The sequence below is a fragment of the Chiloscyllium plagiosum genome, chromosome 9, assembly GCF_004010195.1.
Source record: "Chiloscyllium plagiosum isolate BGI_BamShark_2017 chromosome 9, ASM401019v2, whole genome shotgun sequence".
NCBI classification, from domain to species: domain Eukaryota; kingdom Metazoa; phylum Chordata; class Chondrichthyes; order Orectolobiformes; family Hemiscylliidae; genus Chiloscyllium; species Chiloscyllium plagiosum.
Genome location: NC_057718.1, coordinates 48,555,703 through 48,575,791, shown reverse-complemented (window position 1 = coordinate 48,575,791; position 20,089 = coordinate 48,555,703). Strand labels below are relative to the sequence as shown.

General features: G+C 41.4%; 1 protein-coding gene across 4 annotated transcripts; it reads right to left on the bottom strand.

Moving 5' to 3' along the window:
• Positions 1-14,999: 14,999 nt before the first annotated feature.
• Positions 15,000-18,566, bottom strand: hlx1 (H2.0-like homeo box 1 (Drosophila)). 4 transcript variants are annotated; one of them, XM_043695899.1, is made up of 4 exons: positions 17,775-18,566; positions 17,120-17,284; positions 16,338-16,525; positions 15,000-15,810 (listed from the first exon to the last, which is right to left on the bottom strand). In XM_043695899.1, the coding sequence occupies exons 1-4, from the start codon at positions 18,241-18,243 to the stop codon at positions 15,487-15,489; spliced, it is 1,146 nt and encodes a 381-aa protein (XP_043551834.1). In that variant the 5' UTR covers positions 18,244-18,566; the 3' UTR covers positions 15,000-15,486. The 4 variants fall into 4 exon arrangements, with proteins under 4 accessions (XP_043551834.1, XP_043551835.1, XP_043551836.1 ...); XM_043695900.1 differs by having other exon boundaries at positions 16,338-16,522; XM_043695901.1 differs by having other exon boundaries at positions 17,186-17,284; positions 17,775-18,565.
• Between the last annotated feature and the right edge of the window lie 1,523 nt (positions 18,567-20,089).

Here is a 20,089-nt window from a genome sequence, read left to right as displayed (position 1 = left end):
TCCTCTGACCTCGATTTTTGAGGTTGTCGACCTGATCTCACAAGGCCTGCACTTCCTGCTCCAGTACCTGGATCCATCCGGACGAGGATGTGATCGCTACTTCCGAGGCCATGGTTCGACCCTCCACCTCCTCCATCCACTCCCTGAAGCCCTGGATCGCCATTCATGTTTCTGTAGCATGGACGCAATGGGTTGGACCTGGGCACGAATCTCCTCGATCACAGCCTCAACCTTCGCGGTAAGTCTTGTGATTGCCGCCGCCAATTCCTTTGAGTCTGTCAGGTCCCTCGGGGGTTCTGGAGAGGCCACTACTGCAGCCTCTGGCATGCCCAGTGCTGCAGGGGAGTGCAGTTCTACTGAATGGCCACCATTTTGCTGAGTCCCAGACTATCCCGACTTAATGATGCTGTTCCAAAGATATTTGCAATAATCCCCATTAAAAAGACTCCTCAGCACAAAGAGTAAAAATGACACAAAAAGCTTACAGCTTACGAAGTCGGAAAGGCAGAGGAGGGAGAGTGCCAACAGCCTTTCTTCACACACACTGCTGCTAAACTAACTCGAATCTAAATGAAAGCTAACTGCACAGCTAGCTGGTCACTCCCCTTTCATTATACTGTTTTTTTTTAAGACATGAAAGCCTTTGGCTGGAGGCATTATCTGTTGGGGTAAGCAAAAAGGACTCCAATAATCTACTCAAACCCAGTCTAGTTGGAGCCTGGCCAATTACCCCCTCTCTGAAAAACCTCAAGGGTGTAGTATCTTTGAGATAGGACAACACACTGCCCAGCAACTAAAGAAAGCTCACTAACATCCCGACCATCACATGTCAAGTTCCTATGCTGAAATAACATGTACTTGTCACTTGGAACTGTGGATAGTAATTGTAAAGGATCCATTCAAATAATGGGCTGGCAAATAGACAATCCTATAAGTGATTTTGATTTTGTCCAGCTATTAGTGCAATTTGCAATTAATATTATATACAATTTACTCCTAAAATATGAATACTTTTATTATTATGATGTTAGATTATCTTGGAGTATAACTAGGTGTAATACTATAAGATCACAAGACATAGGAGCAGGAGGTGGCCATTTAGACCATCAGGTCTGCTCCACCATTCAGTGAGATCATGGCTGAGCTGGTCATTCTCAACTCCGCGTTTCTGCTTGTTGTTTCCCTTTAATCCTTAATTGCCTGAATGATTAAAATTCTGCCTCTTGCATCCTTGAATATACTTACCAAGCCAACCTCCATAACCATATACAGTAAATAATTCAATATATTAACTGCCCTCTGAGAGCTGAAATTCTTTCAAATCTCTGTCTTAAATGGTAAACATTTTGCAGGCACTCTAAGATTATGCCCTCTGGTCCTAGACTCTCACACAATGGGAAGCAATCCCTCTGTATCTACACTGTCAAGCCCCTTGAACATTTAAATGTTTCAATCAGGTTATCCTGCATTCTACAAAACTCCAACTGCACAGGCCTAACCCAACCTCAACTTCTCCTCATTAGAACCTCCCGCCACATTTGGAATTAACCTGTGAACTTTCTCTGTATTGCCACCAATGCCAACATATTCTTCCTTAGATAAATGGACCAAAACTGGTCACAGGTTCTTCATGTGTTCTGATAAGTGCCTTGTATAATTTTAGCAAAACTTCCCTTGTTTTATACTCCATTCCCTTTGAAGTAAAGGCCAACATAATATTTGCGTTGCCTGTTACCCATGAATTTGGATGCTAGCTTCTTGTGATTTATGCATAGTCCCTCTATGCTGCAGCTTTCTTTATTTAAATAATATTCAGCTCCTCTATTCTTTCTGTCAAAGTACATTACCTGGTATTTTGCTACATTTTATTCCATTTGCCCATTTATATAACACGTCTAAATCCCTTTGCAACTTCTTTGTATTATCCTCACCACTTGCCTTCCTAATTATTTTGTGTCATCTGCAATTTGGCAATAGCACATTCATTTCTTTATTCTAAGTCATTAATTACGAATAATTTAGCCACCATTGTGATCCTTGTAGCACATCACTATACACAGGTTGCAATTCTGAAAATGCCCCCTTTATCCCAACTCACAGTTTATTAATTCGCTAATCATCCATCCCTGCTAATATGCTACCCCTAATGCCACATATTTGTAATATTTGTAAAATTGTTGTCCAGTGAAGCTTTGAATGTCCCGGAGCTGCCAAATGTCTAAGATATCGCCATTTCTCAGCTCAATGCACCGAAATTGATAGAAATATTTCCAAAATGACGGTATTAAATTGTAAATTTAAAAAGACCGTTGAACCAATTAAGCTGATTTAGTAACTAAAGTCAACCGTCTTTGTTAGGTTTGGCTTAACAAAAATGATGATCCAAGTGTATTTAATGCCCCAGAAATTATTTTCTCTAATTCCTGATCCCTCTTTTAAGACGTTCTAATAAGCCACTTATTTGACATCTTTTACCGTTCCTCTTAAAAGCAAACTTAAGTGTTGGCTGATTAGCCACAATGTCTTAAAAATTTTCCACATTTAGCGTGGTCTGTGCATGTAATTTGTTATCGTTAATTACTATATAGACAGCCGCAATACAATACGCGGCATATTTATCCCGCCCAAAGCTCTTTATTTCTAATGGAAAACTCTGAAATGTAACTTCAATAGAATCCTATTAGTCAAACATTATCATCCCACATTATCAGCCTTACTATAGCTATCTTGTTAGACAGTGTCTGCAGATTATGTTATGCACTGCCATTGGCCTAGAACTTTCATTCCTAATGCCAAGTGCGTGTCTGAACATATTTTCAGTCTGAACATATTTTCAATCACAAATAACCGAGCACATTAAAATGACGTTCAGTCTAAATTACTGTCGGTGCATTGTTTTTCAAATTTATAGAGTGTAATCTAACAGGATAAGAATTGCAGTCTAAATCTTAACTAATAGCTGTAACTTGCAGGCACTGCTGAAATTTAACACTTTCCTTTCGCTCAGAACACAAGCACTTTCAGTCTGTCATCAGATCATAAACGCCGCACAACGCTCTCCTTATAAGCATGCCAAGCCAAAAGGTCATATATTCTTCAGCCTGTACTGTACCATTTGTTTTTCCGTAAGTTCCTCTGTTTATGTCACAAGCGTCTACGGCAGCATTCCCCAGCACGCACAGATATGATATGTGACTCACTTTAATAACCTTGACATGTGGCTGCTACAAATCCGAATTTACAAATCATTGAACACTTTCTACATTTTCGTGGAACAGGCCTAGCCCGGGAGGGCTGTTCTCTGTCTCTGTCTCTGTCAAGGTGGAGATACAATTCGCGGCTCAGGGGGAGAAAAAAACACCCCCAAATCACCTTACACTTGAAAGCAATTCTTGATGACAAGATGGTGTTATCTGTCCTGAATGGGATGGGATTGTCACTGTTTCGTCTCAGCGAGTATTAAGTATTCCTCCAAATAAAGGGACAGCAGTTTAGACAATAAAATATCAACCTCAGAATGTGAGATGGTAAATTGAGGCCCTGTCTTGAAACTCCAATGGTGTTATTCCAAAGAGCAGCCGGGTCTTGACCCCAGTATCCTGATCAATTTTTCTCCTTGAATCCAGCAGGCTTAAAAGTCTGGTGATGGTCACTTTCCTCTCGATGGGAGCTTGCTGTGCGCTGCTTTTCCTGCGCTCTAACAGTGACTACGCTTCAAAAGTTCTTCGTTGACTTTTAAATACTGAAGGTGGATAGGCACTACATGAATGCAGGTCTTAAATGACTCTCTTGCAGATGTTCAGTTCAATATTTGGTGTTCGCTCCCCCGAAATCTCTTTCCAGTCAAGTTTCGGTTATGTTACGGTTGACCAACCAGTGGAAACAAAATCCCTGCGTGAGAGTTTTACCCGAGGAATAGTTTGACTGTAGTGATGCTGTTTACTTATCCCTACCGGGGTTAATATTCAATTTCGCACCATTTTCTCGTTCAGTTGCTGGTCAGTTCAAAGGTCTGACTGCCATGACACCTATCATTGTCAGAAAACGAAAAAACAGGATAAGCAGAGAAATTGACAGATCTGAATATTTCTGTCTGAAATCTTATTTGAATGTTAGACTATTTCTGAGCATAATGGATGGTAGAACTACAGTATTGCCCCAAGGTAACGAGTTCCATCGCTAGGATAACTGCACACATACAATGGCCCAACGAACACCTCCAACAGTCAAAGAGCACAAATTGGGATCAACTCTGTTCTAGCAGGTAATGGTCAGTATTTCGGTAAAATGGAACGATCAATGTTGCATTCACTGGTCTGGCAATGTTAATGGCTAGGAATATCTAAACAGCTGAGTCGGTGTTTACCAGTGTGAATGTGTCAGGCACGTAAGGTAAAACGTGTCACCCTTTAATTACCTCAGTAACATCTCCAACCAATTCTGGCACTGTTTTGAAACATGAAAATCCCATTGAACATCAAATATACTTGCTTTCGTAAACGGTTTTCCAAATTGATGGAATATTAGTAGTATTGAAATTAACATCAAAATTCTTGCATTCGGTTAGCAAATAGGAAATAAGTTGAAGCAGAAGAGATATAACAATAGCAATAACCAGCTATGACTGATTTATTTACAATAACGTACGCCGGAGCTGTGTTTTAGACTCACTGATGGAAAATAATAACGTTGCGCATTGCTGTTTATATCCAGCCTCCTATATGTTCGAGCAGATTGAGCTATTGGTTATTCAAAGTGGGTCAGGAAAATTCTCGTAATTTTGTGATTTTTTTTGTTTGGAGCGGGAAAAACAGATCTGTTCATTTTTTTAAAAGAAAATGAAAGCATGTTAGTATCTGCCTGAGTAAAGCATTTAAATCAATGGAATGACCAGCCAGACGAGCGATAGCTTTAGTATCTCTTGTTTGTAGTGAACGTGTAAAGTCAAGCAAGTGCGCTGGGGTTTTATTAAACGTTTTCCTTTAAGGCAGCAGCAAGGCTAAAGTTATCCTCAGGTGTGTGTCCTTCCCTCGCTCGATTAATATCTGTTCCTTTCTGTATATTCATACTTTGAAAGGGACATGAAATAAAAACTAGCAAATGATTTGAAGAAAAATACAGATCTTCGCAAATAAAGTACATTCCCCCTGCAGTGATAATTGAACGTACAAAATGAAAACGACACAGAAACAGAAATGGCTGGAAAAGCTCAGCAGGTTCTGGCAGCATCTGTGCAGAGATATCAGAGTTAATGTTTCAGCTCCGGTGACCCTTCCTCAGGACCCGAAAGGTTAACTCGGATTTCCCTTCACAGATGCTGCCAGGACCTGCTGAGCTTTTCCAACCATTTCGGTTTTCGTTTCTGATTTACAGCATCCGCGGTTCTTTCGGCTTTTATAAAATGAAAACGGCCCCCATTTCAAATTGACAAGAAGTAACACTTTGTCACGGCCAGTCTCAGGAACTGTGCAAACCGAGAGCCCCAGTCAACGATTGGTTTTGCAAGGTCCACCAGCATCCTCTGCGATGCGCCAGTTTGCATGCGACACGGATTGTAATTTCTGTACCGTTCCCCAATATAATGGTTATTTTTTAAAAAATGTGTGATTGCACGGTGTCAATTGGCTTCAGGAAAATGTGATTGAAAATGAGTATCTGCTCCCACGGCAGGAGACAGGGGAGCAGAGTCTAAAGCCACATTGTGGACAATAATCAACTTCTCGCACGTAGACAGGAAAGTGAAATAAATATATACAATGTAGTTATTATTAAACAAAGGAAGTGGAACGAGTCTTTGATCTGAAAGCGAATAAACGAAGAATAAATAACCTTTGCCCATCGTCTGGTCAAATTAAACTTATCAAGATATCAGTTCCATCGCCCCAATAAACGGAAATCTTGACTAGATTAAACCTTGCTTTTAAAAAATTCGAATCAATCAACAAAGACTATGGAATCTTAATACTCAGTGCTGTATTATATCTTCTCAGTGTGCAGTTTTGTTCTGTGCAGTGTTGGGAGTGCAGATGAGGGTTAGGGGGGGTCTATTTGATTGCTTGAGTAAGAGATCGCTGACTTAAAGTCAACTTCAGCAAGAACAAGTGATCTTATTTCGAAAAACGTTTAACGTTCGCGTTTAAACGTTAACGACAAACAAGAATTTTCGTCCATTTTGCAAACAAGTCTGATATTTAAAATCGATATTATTCCGGGTACATGCGGGACCTTTGAAAAAAAATATACGACTTGTTTACGAAATGTCTTAAGATAATCGATCAGACGCAAGTAGTTTCAAAACATGAGTTGCTTTCTGGACGTCAATGTAAGACAATGTACATAAAAATTAATTTTTGTCTGTCTCGTCCCCTCTGGGAAATTGAGTGCTGTCAACATTCTTGTACAAATGTTGAATGACCCCTAACATGAAGGGGTTGGGGAAGGTTTGTTTTCGTGAGGAAATTAAACCAGAAGCGCGCCAAACGAAAGTTGCTTTCACTCGATGCAATAAATAAATCTTGGTAGCATTAAAAAGAAATCGCCAGAATCTCAATTATGCGGATCTGTTTATTTAGTGCGCGAAATGGTCGTGGATTTCACCGCCAGCTATTAGGAGATTGTAAAGTGAAATTCAAGCTGCAGCTGCAAAGCGGAAAGCTACATTTCTCGGGAGGATCTCCCTCTTTCCGGAAGACAGGAAAGCTCATACTGTTCACGACAGAAGAGGGAAAACTTGCCTGTCTACAGGGGGACCTCAATCAAAGATATTATTTTCCCACAGCCTGGGATCAGACAGCCTTTTATGACTGCAGTCTTAATGTCACATAAATCATATTTTAATTTACGTCTTGTAATTCGGATCGATTGAGATGTCATGTCCAGCCTGTAAATGATCATTTCGCCTGGAAGTTGGGGGACGTCGCTATGAACTCTGCATCCCGCTGGCTCCGTAGCTCCCCTCCCCCTCACCACACCCCCGCCCCCCAAAAGGCAAGCCACGTTGATGCTGTAATGGGGTGACACCAAACAGTTGCATTCATTTCCTAACCCATCCATTAAAAACACAGGTCCGGGAGCTGCTTTATGGTTTCCTTGTTTAAAAAACTAAAATGCCGTGGCTGACAGACACTGATTGATTTAACAGACTGCTTTCAGTCCTTAATAAGTTAATTTCCATACCACTTTCTGTATCATCAGCTTATTTCAAACATCAGATGATTTACTCACTGGGTCTAGTTTTGCGATTCTTTTTCTTACATTCTGAACTGAATGGGAGAATGAAGCCCATTTCCCAGTTTCGAAACGAATAGTTTGTTTTATGAACGGGTTATGATTAAACTCAGCGTCATATTGAGTTCAGGAAGGCCAGAGATTACATGTGCTGGTTGTGTGTGCGTGCGCCTGCCGAGAGAGCGGGTGCACTGATAAGCAAAAAGCTTGTATTGAAGTGAAAATGTTGACATTGGATTAAAGTGGAGAACATTAGACGTCCAACAGAACCCTTACTTCATATGTGCTCGAAAATAGTACTCAGCTTCAACTCTCACTGCAATGTTGTACGCAGGTCATTTAACAGAAAGCAGTTTAGAGGTGATCTTGTGATTACTACAGTTGCACATAATTATCAAAGTGCAATTTCTGAACTATCCAACAATTGACTGATTGAATGCTGCCATTGTCAGAAAATCTGTAAAATCTCAATTTCTGTGCAAATGGCCGCGTCAACAAGTTATTGTGCAACTGGAGAATTAAGGAGTAAATGTAATTATTTATTCACCCTGCTTTTTGTTTTATTTGGTTGGCATAAACGATCGGGGATAAATGTTTGTAATGTAATTTTAACCACAGGACAAGTTTACCATAATATTATTGTATTATTTATTTCTAACTAAATAAATCCAACTTCTCACACTTCCCGCGTTTTTGGCATGTTTCTTTGGCTTTCGTGATAATTAGATTTTTATAATTGTCCACGTTTTGCTGAGGATTCGGAGAGTGCAGTAATGATGATATTAAATCATTTTGCTTTTTTAGAAAAAAAACACAGCAATGGCAAACCTGGTGGACCTCGCTACGATTGTTTTATTTTACCGCAACCAGTAAATTGATTCTAAAAGTGTGCTTTCCTTTTGTAAGCTACTATGAAATGGTTAGCTGATTCTCTGCAGACAACACTGTCTCTGCCAAGAGTTAAAGGATCAGGATAAATACAATCTGTGTTTGAATTATGATCCACACAGATGACTTTTCAAGGATTCCCAAAACGCTGGTTTGTAAATGAAGATTGCAGTTATTTTAGGCCTGATTCTTCAAATTCAGTCATGGAAAATACCAGGGTGAAATGATCTGTCCATTATTACCCACGGAGAACCTATGTAAAACGGTAATGCTAGTGAGACTGTGCACACCATGTGCTTGTTTGTTTGCCTTTGTTGAATATCTCTGGAATTATTATATAAGGCCTATCCCACCACTCAAAGATCAGATGAGCACACAACTAATTAAAAGTATGGTTTCTCACTCCGCTCAATTCATTTAATGCCGTGGCTTTAATTATGTCGGCTATTAAAACGCATTCATTGACGTTTTACTTTGGGAAATCTGTGAAATATCACTTGATGGTCGTACAACAAAGAATCTCCCCCTTGCTGGGGAAGACGTGGTGCGTGGACTTCAGGGTGCTGTCCTGTGAGATAGTTTTTCAAGGGGAAAAGAATTAAAAAGTTTCTAAGCCACAACATTCTCCATCGAGCTGCTCTAGTGCCTGGGGAAGCATTCGCTGAATTAAGCGTTCCATGGACCTATGTATCATTCGAACAGTATAACGATGTCACCTTGTCGGGCCCTGGCTCTTTACAGAACTCGTTTGTTGAATATCAGAGTCATATCCAGCTGATGAATTACAGCACGAACCTCTTTGGCTCAATATCTTCTTTCATAGGCATTCTAATTTAATCCCTTTTAGCCGTTTATGTAAAGAATGTTAGCGGTTGAGATGTAATGCCTTTAAGTATTGTACTGCAGAGCTAGTGAAATTTATAGTCTGTGTATATATTCTGGCTCCAGATATCAGCAGTATAATGGATGGCTGTATTGCATGAATCCAAGTATATCTTCCCGACTGCTAGGAATCAAAAGTCATTCCATTTATGGTACACTAATGTCTCTTAGTTAATCCACAAGACAGGCAATAAAGTTTTGTAGTAGATGTACTGTTTGATAACAAAGAACTTTTATTGATTATAGAAACATTCTAAACTAAATAAACCACCTTTTTATCATTATATCTGTGGGCAAACTTTATAGCAGTGATTAAGGCAGTAAAAGGTACTGTAAAATCCGGGTAAATAAACGCTGAACCTGTTTTAAAGTAAATGTACGAATAGACGCAAATCAGAGAAAGCAGCAGACGTTATGTTTTGCAGAACCAAATACACTTGTTATTGACGCTATAAGCAGATTTCATTTCCAGATTACGTTGTTCACTTTCCCACGTTGTGACACATGGCTAAGACATACCTTTTTGAATAATAACGTACATGCCTAGTAGCACTTAAATGCTTTGCAACCTATACGATCCACGTTGATTTTTTTTTCAAAGGAAAAGTTGTTGTAAATGTCAGGTTTGAATCTTCGGATGGGGATTTTCTGATGCAAGATCAAACCAGAAACACTTGCCCAGGTCTCTCCTCTGGGCACCGCTGTGCTTTTCCATCACAGCTGCTCCAATTGAGATCCCCAGCAATGTTTTGCTTTATCAGAAAAAAAGGGTCTTCCTATTATATATTGTGTGTATACATTGGCAAATACACTCGTTGTTAATGGTCCGAAATGGATTTCGGTCATAATTGCACGAAACGAGGGAATATAGGAGAAAATGTTGGCAAGAGCTGGGCGATATGATGGGTCCGGGTTGTTTTGCTTGTGAGTTACAGTGCAGTCAGATCATAAATTAAATGATTTCTGGATCTTTTTAAACGTACGACAGTGGATTTACAGAAATACCCCCATTAATTGCAAGAGTCGACGATAGCTACAAATTGGAAAGCACAAAGAAAAACAATGCCGAAATAGGTCAATCCCTTGATATATTTATGATTTGGATATATTTAGATAGATGAACGGAGGTTATTGAAGTACCTCAATATTTACAATGTGCCAGTGATCAGCCAGTTTCAGTGCTTTGCAGTGATGCTTATCAGAAAACTATGTCTTCACAATTTGTTTGAACCGCATGTTTCCAGGAATAAGCACCTGCTGTCAAATGGTCTACACACAACTGCCCTGCAACACGCCGACTGCTAATGGGGCATAATTCTCTTCCATGAAGAGTGGGAGAAACCAATCGTGACATTTTCAAGGGGATTATGTAAATATTGGCTGCACCATTCTCTATATACAGTACATGCTTCCATACGTTTCAAGGGTCTAATATCATGTCTAGGCTCACAATGAAATCGCTATAAATTTAAAATTATTCCAAAGTATTGGTCAGTGTGTGTGACTTCCGATCACCATTCGATGAAGGATCCGCTTGCAATCAGAGTTGCGAACGTGCAACCTTAACAATAAAATCGTACGGTTTTTCTTCGCAGCTGGTTCTACTTTTTAAAGTAGAAAAGCTAAAAACTTGCTCTAATCCCGTCATCTGACCCATAAAACGCTAATTAGTCGAACCAAGTCAACGATGTGCGTTCGGAGTTTGCCAGCTGGTTGGTCTCACTGTCAGCCACCACCCCCTTCGCCAGCCCCCTCCCCCTTTTAACCGGACCTCACCGAAAGGCCCAGAGATCAATAATCAGTTTAATGGAGCTCATTAGGATGATTGCTAGCCACCAGCCTGTGAATGGCCCAGCTCTTTCACATCCCAGTGTTCGCGGCTGTTTGGGCAAGAGTTTACTTTCCCCGAGAGCTCCAGTTTGTTTGTGTCCATGGCGAAGGCGGACAATACATCAATCAAACAAAACCTTTCCTCCATCCCAACCAGGGGCTGGGGCCTTGCAATGACAATTTGTTTATACCACATTATCGAGGGAGGTTAATTGCATGTTTATGGCTGGATCCCATTACATTTGCATCATCCCAGAGTACCCTAGTATGTGGTGATCTATGGGAATACCAGCAAAAGGTCAAAAAAGCCCCCATATACCTAAATACACTTACTGCCTATCAAATAATGATAACATTCAATACTTTGGATTAAAATGTTTAAGTGATCGATTGCTCAGATTTATTTTTTTTCCATTTAAGTATAACTTGTCTGTTATTCCGTGTTCTTTTAAATCAAACACAAAAATCACAATTGGCGCGATATTAAGTTCCGTTGTAGTTGTGCACCAGAGATAAGATAAAGTTGCGAGATGCAGCACCATGTTTATTTTTCACCCCTGTGTAAATTATTGATATCAGTAATGCCCCGGTTTAAAGTTGTCCCCACTGCTCCAACCGCGATAGTCTGGAAGATGTGGAACAATAGAGCTATAACATCAGTAAACGGTGCCCCTAATGGAGTTGATTTTTTTTAACTACGTTTCGGTTTAAACAACGTTCCTTAAGGTGTCATTAGTCTATAAATCTCCAGACGTGTAAAATGTGCCATTTCAGTCAAAAGTAAGTCTCCCCATAAGGCCTGGTGGGGACTGGAGTGACGACTCGACGATCTGTATTTTTCAGTATTTCCAAACAAGCCCGAAAAAGGACAGTCTCAAAAAAGTGAAAACATTAAGTCACACGGCCTAGCAGCATCTCATACAGGTTGCGGTTTTGTCAATAACCTTTTGACAAATACAGTACATCCAAGTTGTTGCCAGTCTGTTAACGGGGAAGTATATTTAAATGGAATGTTGTTGGGATGCAAACCATGTACTGCGCTCGTTTTATGGAATTTGTCAAATGCACACATTCCCTTCAAGTCTTCCCATTCATTTAGGGTTTGCTGCTGTATATATTTTACAACAGCCGCTTTTCGAGGCGGAATACTGAAGGTGGTTTCAAATGAGTCTTTAATTTTCCTCACGACCAATCACATTTCAGATAGTAAGTAACAATCTGATAACAGATTTGGCTTGCCAAAACATCAGCTGAGGGTTTATTTAATTTTAATAAATTGGTGTTTATTTTAAAAAGTGAATAAAGATTTAGTATAAACGGTCATTAGTTCTGATGAGCGTTGAACAGCAATAATAAGGTCGTTTATTTACTAAGAGAAGCAAAAGTTGACATTATAGATGTAACAATCTGTCTTGGTGGACGCCAGCCAGTCCAGGGGATTTAACAGGGACAGTCTACTGTGGAAAAAAAAATTCGATTACTGAATTGACTGGTCCTTGTTCAGACTTTTATTCCAGGTGGAAGGCTTTAGAACGGATTTTATAATTCTAAGGTTCCGCGCAGAATACGTAAAGGCAGAGATACGAGTCATGAGATAAGGCAATCCAACGACAAAACTAGCCTTAACGTCTGACTGTCATCGAACTTTTAGACTGGACGTGGTTTTTATTTGTAAGGGCGCGTGATTGTGTAGGAAGTACTGGTAGGTGTAGGGGACGGTTAGGTAACTTTGTAAATGTCTGTTGCGTTTTCCACAGATATTCTACGTGAGCTTCTGGTTCTGTATTCCGAATTTCGGCGCAAGGAGATTGGGAAAACCCGGTGATTAATGTTTACTGTCAACAGACTGAGGAAGAGGTGCAAACCTAACTGATATTTTCCAGTGAGGAAATGTTTGTGGAAGTCAGAACGCGTGCACTGATGAGCGTCAATTTTAGTCGGATCCTTAATCTTTTCATTTTCTTTCGCGTTCCTTTATTGTTTCTGACCAGGAAATATTTATAAAACTGAACACAAGGATACGAGCAATAAAACCGAAACCAATTGCAACTAAAAGTATATGAAATTAGGACAAATTGGTCCCGGAAGTAGCCCTGGCAATGTTGCTGTCTGCATTGACCGCGAGAAGCGGCTGTAATCTACATAAACCCTTGTTTCCATTCATGTGTAAAATTGCGATTTAATTGTCTATGTTGAAAGTACTTATGTATCTGAAAGGCCGTTAAAGCCTTAAAATTGTGGTCATTCAAAATAAAGTTGGCTTCACATCCATTAAAACAGTGCCCTAACAAATTCATTTAATTTACCATTTTGCTTTGCAATGGTCGTGTTTCTATCAAGCGGAAAAATTAATAGCTGCGGTCCCTCTTGGATCTGTTTTGCTGGTCTAGGCTTGAAAGATCACTGCCCTATTTACAATAATCTGCACTTTCTTCTGTGGGTTACAGCATTGAATGAAATAGTTGTCACTGGCTTCGAACAAGGTTGACTCGCCCTGCTTTAAAGAGGAACATCTAACAGTAATAACTTTCCACTGTAATTAACACGAATCCATTTCAAACGTGTTTATGATCTGTCTCATATTGCAAAAAGCAGAAATCCCACTCCTAGCAGTTCTCTAATGCTGACAGATCTCGCTTGAAACGTAGCAAAGATGTAGGCCAAACGCAGAGAGTTTGCAAGTGGTTTGGAGTATTTTATATTCAGTCGCTTAGAAACTAAAGATCGGAGCCGGGTATCATAATTTAAAAAAAAACATTCTGTGCATTTAATTACGGAAATGTTCAAAGTCAAGCGCAAGTAGGCGAAGAAAGCGAGCTTCAGCCTGCTCTCACTTTAACAGTTCCAAACCTTGCTGCCTTCTGTCAACGATACGTCAGATCAGAGTCAGTGACCTAATTTGGCAGCAGTCCAAAAATGTCAACCAAGTGAGAGTTCACTTTACTCGTACATTTTACTGCGAGTGGACTTTCCAACGCGTTTTACTGTCAGACTGAAGGATATTGCAGAATTATTAGAGCCAATGATGATCTAATTAAACCTTGAACTGATAGCTGGTCTATTATCGATGTCCCTATCTGTAGTCCACGCATTCATCTTGGTATACTTGTGAGGGTTTTTATTACTATTTTGAAATGGTCGATGGTGACCGAATCAAAGTGTAAATATTACATCTCGCATGCAGCTGGAGTATCGCTCGGACTGTCCGGTGATAACTCCAGATGGGTTCCTGAGAAACACATCGGATTGTGAACTTCTGAATCAATGTTTTAAAACTGACAATTTTTCTGTGATTTCCTGCCCCCCATTCCCCTCCCCCACCCCCCGTGAAATATGTGTCGGTTCGACTTGCAATCTAACAGTGAGCAGTAACTGGTGGTGAGGTGAAGGATCTTGGGGAGGGTGAGGGTGGGGGGTGGGGCGGGGGAGGAGAGAGGTGGTGGCTTGTGTGGAGACCAGTACTCAATTGATATGGATTGGACCGAGCTGGCTGCAGTCACTTGGCGCAGTGGAACAAACGGTCTCGTCACAAGCCTGTGACAGGCTTAAAGACAAAATCGTTTTGAGAGCTGAATTTTCATACAACTCTGTTAAAATGAAGATAAAGGAATAATGTTTAGACCGTATTAACGCCTGGCTCCTGTGAACAACAGGGAATTCATTACCAGAAAAATAATCTGTTGTTTTAATATACCAGTGAAAATAAACTGCATTTAAACAGCGCCAACTCAGTGTGGCCCTTATTAAATCTGATTTCTTTTAACGAGTAAAATTGATCAGATAGAAATCCCCCAAAGCAAACTTCATAACCGTTCCTACTTTCTATGTACAATCTCAATATATTATCTCTTTATATTTAAAATTCAAATAATTTATACTAATGCAAAAAAGTTAAATATAAACTATTAAAATAATTAATTTAAGCAATGTAATATCAATGAATAATTTGCCTGCTCTGAAGCTAAATTATTGTCTCTAACAAAGCAGGCGCGACAAAAGAACACCAGTGATTCCCCTTATTTCCCCTTATTTTCGAAATATATTCGAAATATATTCGAAAATATTTAATACAAATCCCCAAATTCATGCCGACAATACTTTGATCCCTGATATAATATTACTGAGGACACATTCATTGAGGAGATAGCAAAGAAATCGCAAGTACAACGAAACCTTCTTAAACCAGTATACCCACTTTATTCCGTGTATTTGCGATGAGCGCAAGCCTTTGAATCAACCCGCATGAAAGTGAAATGTTGACCGTCATTGAAGTGAATAGACTCGGTAAGGGCAGAGGGTTGTTATTCTGAATGTTAATAAAAGTGAGCGCAGACACCGGTGTTGAAAATATTATTGTTGCCTTTGGTGAAATGTATAAATCCACTGTCTCTACTGCTCCAGCTTGGGGGGATACATAAAGCACATGGAAATCAAGGTGGACAGATTCAACCCTATGATACTTCTAAAACATTTTTAAACCAGTCTGTATGATGCCTTGTGTCGAACACCGTATTTACATATTTGCAATTTACAGGTAGGAAGTGGTCAGCATGATCTATTTCCCAGCTTCCTTTCGCAACAATATAACTTACTCTTCTGAAATTGTCCTTTACCTCCTGGTAATCCTGTTAGTAGGGGCGGGGTAAAATTATTTCACATTTATAGCACAATTTGCAACGGAGATGGTGGGGCACTTTGTGACGAAGGGCCGCATTGCTTTAACTCGACAGTACTTAGGGAGGCGAGCCCCGACCTGATGACAGTCGCCTTGTGTTCAGGACACTCGTTCACCTCAATGTCTTTCTCATTAACGTCAGTCAATTCGGAGTCACTTTTCTCATTATCACTCAGGCTCTCCCTCACTCGCTGCTCTCCCTCCAGAGACGCTGGCTTCTCCAACTGCTCCTTCTCCTTCTCCCTCTGGGCCTGAGCTTCCTTCGAGTGCCTCCACTTCATCCGCCTGTTCTGAAACCACACTTTCACCTAGTGGGAGAAGGACAAATTCCGCAATTTAGCAAAAATCTTCAGTGTTTTGTTTTATAAATAAAAACCCGACGTTTCCCAATCTAGTCAGCCCAGGAAGTCTGGATGAGGGCTGGTTTGAAGCTCAGCTCCAGCAGCCCCCGCACGACCCCGTGTTACAAAATATGATTTTACACAAGATACCACTTCCTCATGCTTAGAGCTTGACAACCCCATTAAACAGTGTGGTCACAGTTTAACAGCTTCTGAAGACCCACATTATACCTTCCTTCAAATGTATAACACCATATTTATTAATAATCAAATAGTATAGTGGGAGACAGCCCGGCGTGAATTCCCTTCTCGACATGCACCTTTTGCAATTGTTTGTTGCTCATTTTTGAATGTCCGACCTTCTGTTGTTTTTGTCTGGCTTTGTAATGGATTCTAATATAATTATACATCAACCGGGAGCATTTCCAAGTGCTTATGGTCCCTATTGCTGATGTAAACAGGATACTGGAGTCGACCAGATTGGAGGGACTAACCTGTGCATCAGTCAAGCCCAGCATCGCTGCCAGCTGCTTCCGGTCAGGCTTGGTCACATATTTCTGAATCTCAAACCTCTTCTCCAGCCCTTTTCGCTGCAGATTGGAGAAAACAGCTCGGGACCAGGACCGTTTCCTTTTGTAGGTCTGGGGCATAGTGTCTTTCGTTAGGACAGCGTAAGGCCCTGCTGGTTAAAAGAAAAAGTAGCATCAGTATTAATGTTGCGGGAAGGGTCTCGCGTGTTTTCCTTTGACAAAAGCACAAGGAAAATAAAATTGCTTCCAAAGTGATGTTTAATCAGAGATCATCACCGCGCACTTAGTATTTTGCAGCATGAAAATTCTGGCCTGGGGTGTTACGGCTTGACAGCTGCTGTCGTGCCAATCAAAAATGTGCTGCTCCTCCTGGTTTGACCCCCAAAGTCCTGAATCGCATCCCTAATTCCATCGGCTCGGATCCTCATCGGATGAACTGTGAATATGATCGAATCACTGCCTCCCACAACCAGAACATAAATGAGGTAGATGTTTTTTTTCAGAAAGGGGCGAGGGATGTTAGATAAAAACTAAACGGGATAAATGTGCCACATAGAGTATGAACGATTTTGCAGGTTTGTAACATGTATTTTATCGAGTGGCTTACTTTATATCGCTTAATTACTTTACTGAGATTGAATACATGTTTACATGGCCTTCCAACGTTGCAATACTGTAACAAACGCATCTGAAGCAGAGTTCTTTGTCCCCCCTGTGGCGTAAATGGGCGAATTAAGACTATTAACCTGGAAATGAGTCCTGATAATGGTGCTGGGACGAGGTTCTGGAGTTCAAAACTGAGGAAGGCTCACCAAGTCCAGGGTCCAGGGACGCAAAGAACTGGCTGGCGGAACTCTGCACAGAGAGGTGCACTCCCGGCTGGCGAGCCGTGCCCATAAGCGAGCTGAGATCTGCAGTGGCAATTGGAACGCAAGGTTAAGCTATTACCGTTTCAAAAAAAAAACCGTTTCCAAATCATTCGGTCAATTCTGTAAACCATGGTCAACACCCCCGCCACCACCCCCACCCCTACCAGTTTAGGCTGGTACCAAGATCGGAAATGTAGAAAAACTTGTTGTTTTAAAAAGTGTAAGAAAGCCAGATGTGTATTTACAGCAATGGAGAGCTGCACTGACAGAAACATGTTCCCTGGCAAGGCAGACCTCACACTAGTTTCCCGTCACTAGAGTGCTTATTCCCCAAAGGATGCATCCACCCCCTTTTACAGACGCTAGATGCTTCTTTAACACAAATAAAAGTGGTCCAATAACCAGCCCATCAGCTTCCCGTGCAGTGGTTACTGACTTTAAATTTGTAAAATATGAGTCCTGCTCTCCTGACATTGTTACTGATGCTTGAGGTGAAAAATAAAACGACAGGTCCTTGCCCGGCCTATCTTACCTCGTATGCTACTGCAGTCTTTGATTTTAAAGTCAAAGTCAGTGGAAAGAATCCGATCAATGCCGAATTTGAGGTCTCTGCTGGACGGAGCGGGGAGCTGCTGCATCGAACCGGCGGCGAGGTGGATCCTGGCCGATGAGGAAGTGCAGATGGCGGGGCTTCGCTGGTAGGGAGAGGTCGGGGAAACTCTCGTGGTGAAGCTGGCGAGCCGCTCGGGAGCCACGGGTGTGGGACGAACGGGAGAGCCCGGGGATTGCATGGCGTGTGATCCGCTCAGATGGGCCACAGCGGCCGGCGACCCGGGCAGAGGCGGAGGGGCACTCGGCATGTTCTCGGCGTCACTGAGATGCAGGATGTCCGCGATACAAAACGACGGCTTCTTCACCGAATCCAAAAAGCCGTTCGAGCAATAGGCGGACCAGAGGCTGAAATTACTGGCGTAGTAAGGAGCTAGTCCTGTAGTGTACATTGTGCAATGCTCCCTCCGCTCTGCCCTTAACTCGAAACAGCAATTAGAATGGAAACGTGAAAAGCTGGGGGCGAAAACAGACTTGGGGGCGGGGAGAGAACTTGACTTTGCAAACCAAAAACTTTCCTAAAACTCATCTGCACATTTGGCAAGAGAGTTCAAGTCAGCTTGGGAAGAAGTTGCCAGTGTTCAACTCGGATTGGCTGCATGTCGCTCCCCCACAGCCAATGGCAGTGAGAGCTCTCCACAGTCTAGCTCCTCCTGCTGTACTGCAGCTGCGCCTGAGGAAGTCCAGCAGACTTTAAATGCTGGAAGCAACACGGTTTTAAGGGTTTTTTTTTGACATTTGCAATGCAACAATGGAAGTCACGAGTTATTGTATTCAGGTTTGGCAATAGCTGTCTATAAATAAAAACGAGCCCTGCAATGCGCTGGCGATTATTTATTTTATTATAATATCTGACTACTGCTGGGGTTGATATATTTTTAATTTTTTTTCTTCCCTTACCCCCACACTACCGCCTGACAGCGGTACTGCTTATTTTTCCCCAGCACCCATGTCGTGTAGGACACAGTGAAGAACAGCAGGTGTATAAATCTTTATTTGTATTCCACCACCAGGAAGAAAGGAAACACCCGAGTGGCCAGTGACAAGCAGTGCCCTTCTCAAAGGGCAATGCTGTGTGATCAAACAGAGAAGGAGAGGGCAGGGATTAAATCAAAATAGAGTTGGAGGGGGAAATAAAACACTCCACTCCCTGCGGTGCCCATCTCTCCCTGAACAGCTCAAGGGTGTTGGTGGGCACTGCGTGCTCCTTCTCCAGAGACACCCGGGCTCGGACATAGCCAAGGAATGGTGCAGGCAATCGGCCCTAACGACCCCCTCCTCGGCTCGCTGCCTGGACCTGTTTATGGCCAGTTTGGCCAGGCCTATGCCGGGGTTTACATTGGACACCGAACTAAGTCCAACTGTTGCGGACCCGTGCGGCTTTCATTAATAATCTAAGGATAAGCCGACAGTTCAAGGATTGGAAAGGAGATCATTTACGGTTAATTGGCGTCAAGTTGTGCGTTTTGTTTTCTGTGAATAATGGCATTAGGTCGCATTCAAAATGAAAACCAAACGGTTTTCCTGATTTGAGGTAATATAAAATGATGAACATTTGGGTGAAGTCCCAGAAGACACCTTGTGTCTCAGTAACCAGTATCTCACTAACCAGCCAGCCAGAATGATTGGGATTGAACGGGAAAGGAAAGGAGATCACACATCTCACTTTAATCTGAGGCTGAAGTCACAAACGCAATGCTGCATTTTTTTAGGGAATGCATTTGACGCGTCAGCAGCTTGAGTACGGCATTCAGTAATGGGGGAAAAAACAAGTCCATTTAGAAGTAACACTACAATTATAGCCTCAACATTACTCACAAGACAGCAGATTTAAATTCAGCTCTAACCTCCAATTTGTTTTATAATAGCGTGCTCTCTCTCTATAGATATAAGGCATTACTCTGTATCTGTCTGTAATCCTAAACTTAAAACTTTGCTGTTGATATAATGACCTATTGGAATAACCCAGTTGCAACCCAGGCGTCTACACAACAATGACATCTATCTTGTTTTGTGTATTCCCCGTACATTGTTAAGTATTTGTTTGAATTGGAAATATATAAAGACGTTTTTCTTTCCTCTGGACCAGTCTTCAGAGTGGAGGAAATGTCCAGCACTATTAAGTTCACATCGTTGATAGCCATCCTGTTTTGATGTGCTTAAACGCGAAGTAAATGAGCGGATATGCCTGTTAGATTTACTTAAAATAGAACCCCTTTAGTATTTTAGGATACAGCA

Coding starts and splice junctions, on each gene's coding strand:
- hlx1 (XM_043695899.1), bottom strand. CDS start 18,243: ATGTACACTACAGGACTAGCTCCTTACTACGCCAGTAATTTCAGCCTC. Junction 17,285..17,774: donor AGACTGCAGTAGCATACGAG/GTAAGATAGGCC, acceptor TTGCCACTGCAG/ATCTCAGCTCGCTTATGGGC. Junction 15,811..16,337: donor TGGGCTTGACTGATGCACAG/GTTAGTCCCTCC, acceptor TTCTCCCACTAG/GTGAAAGTGTGGTTTCAGAA.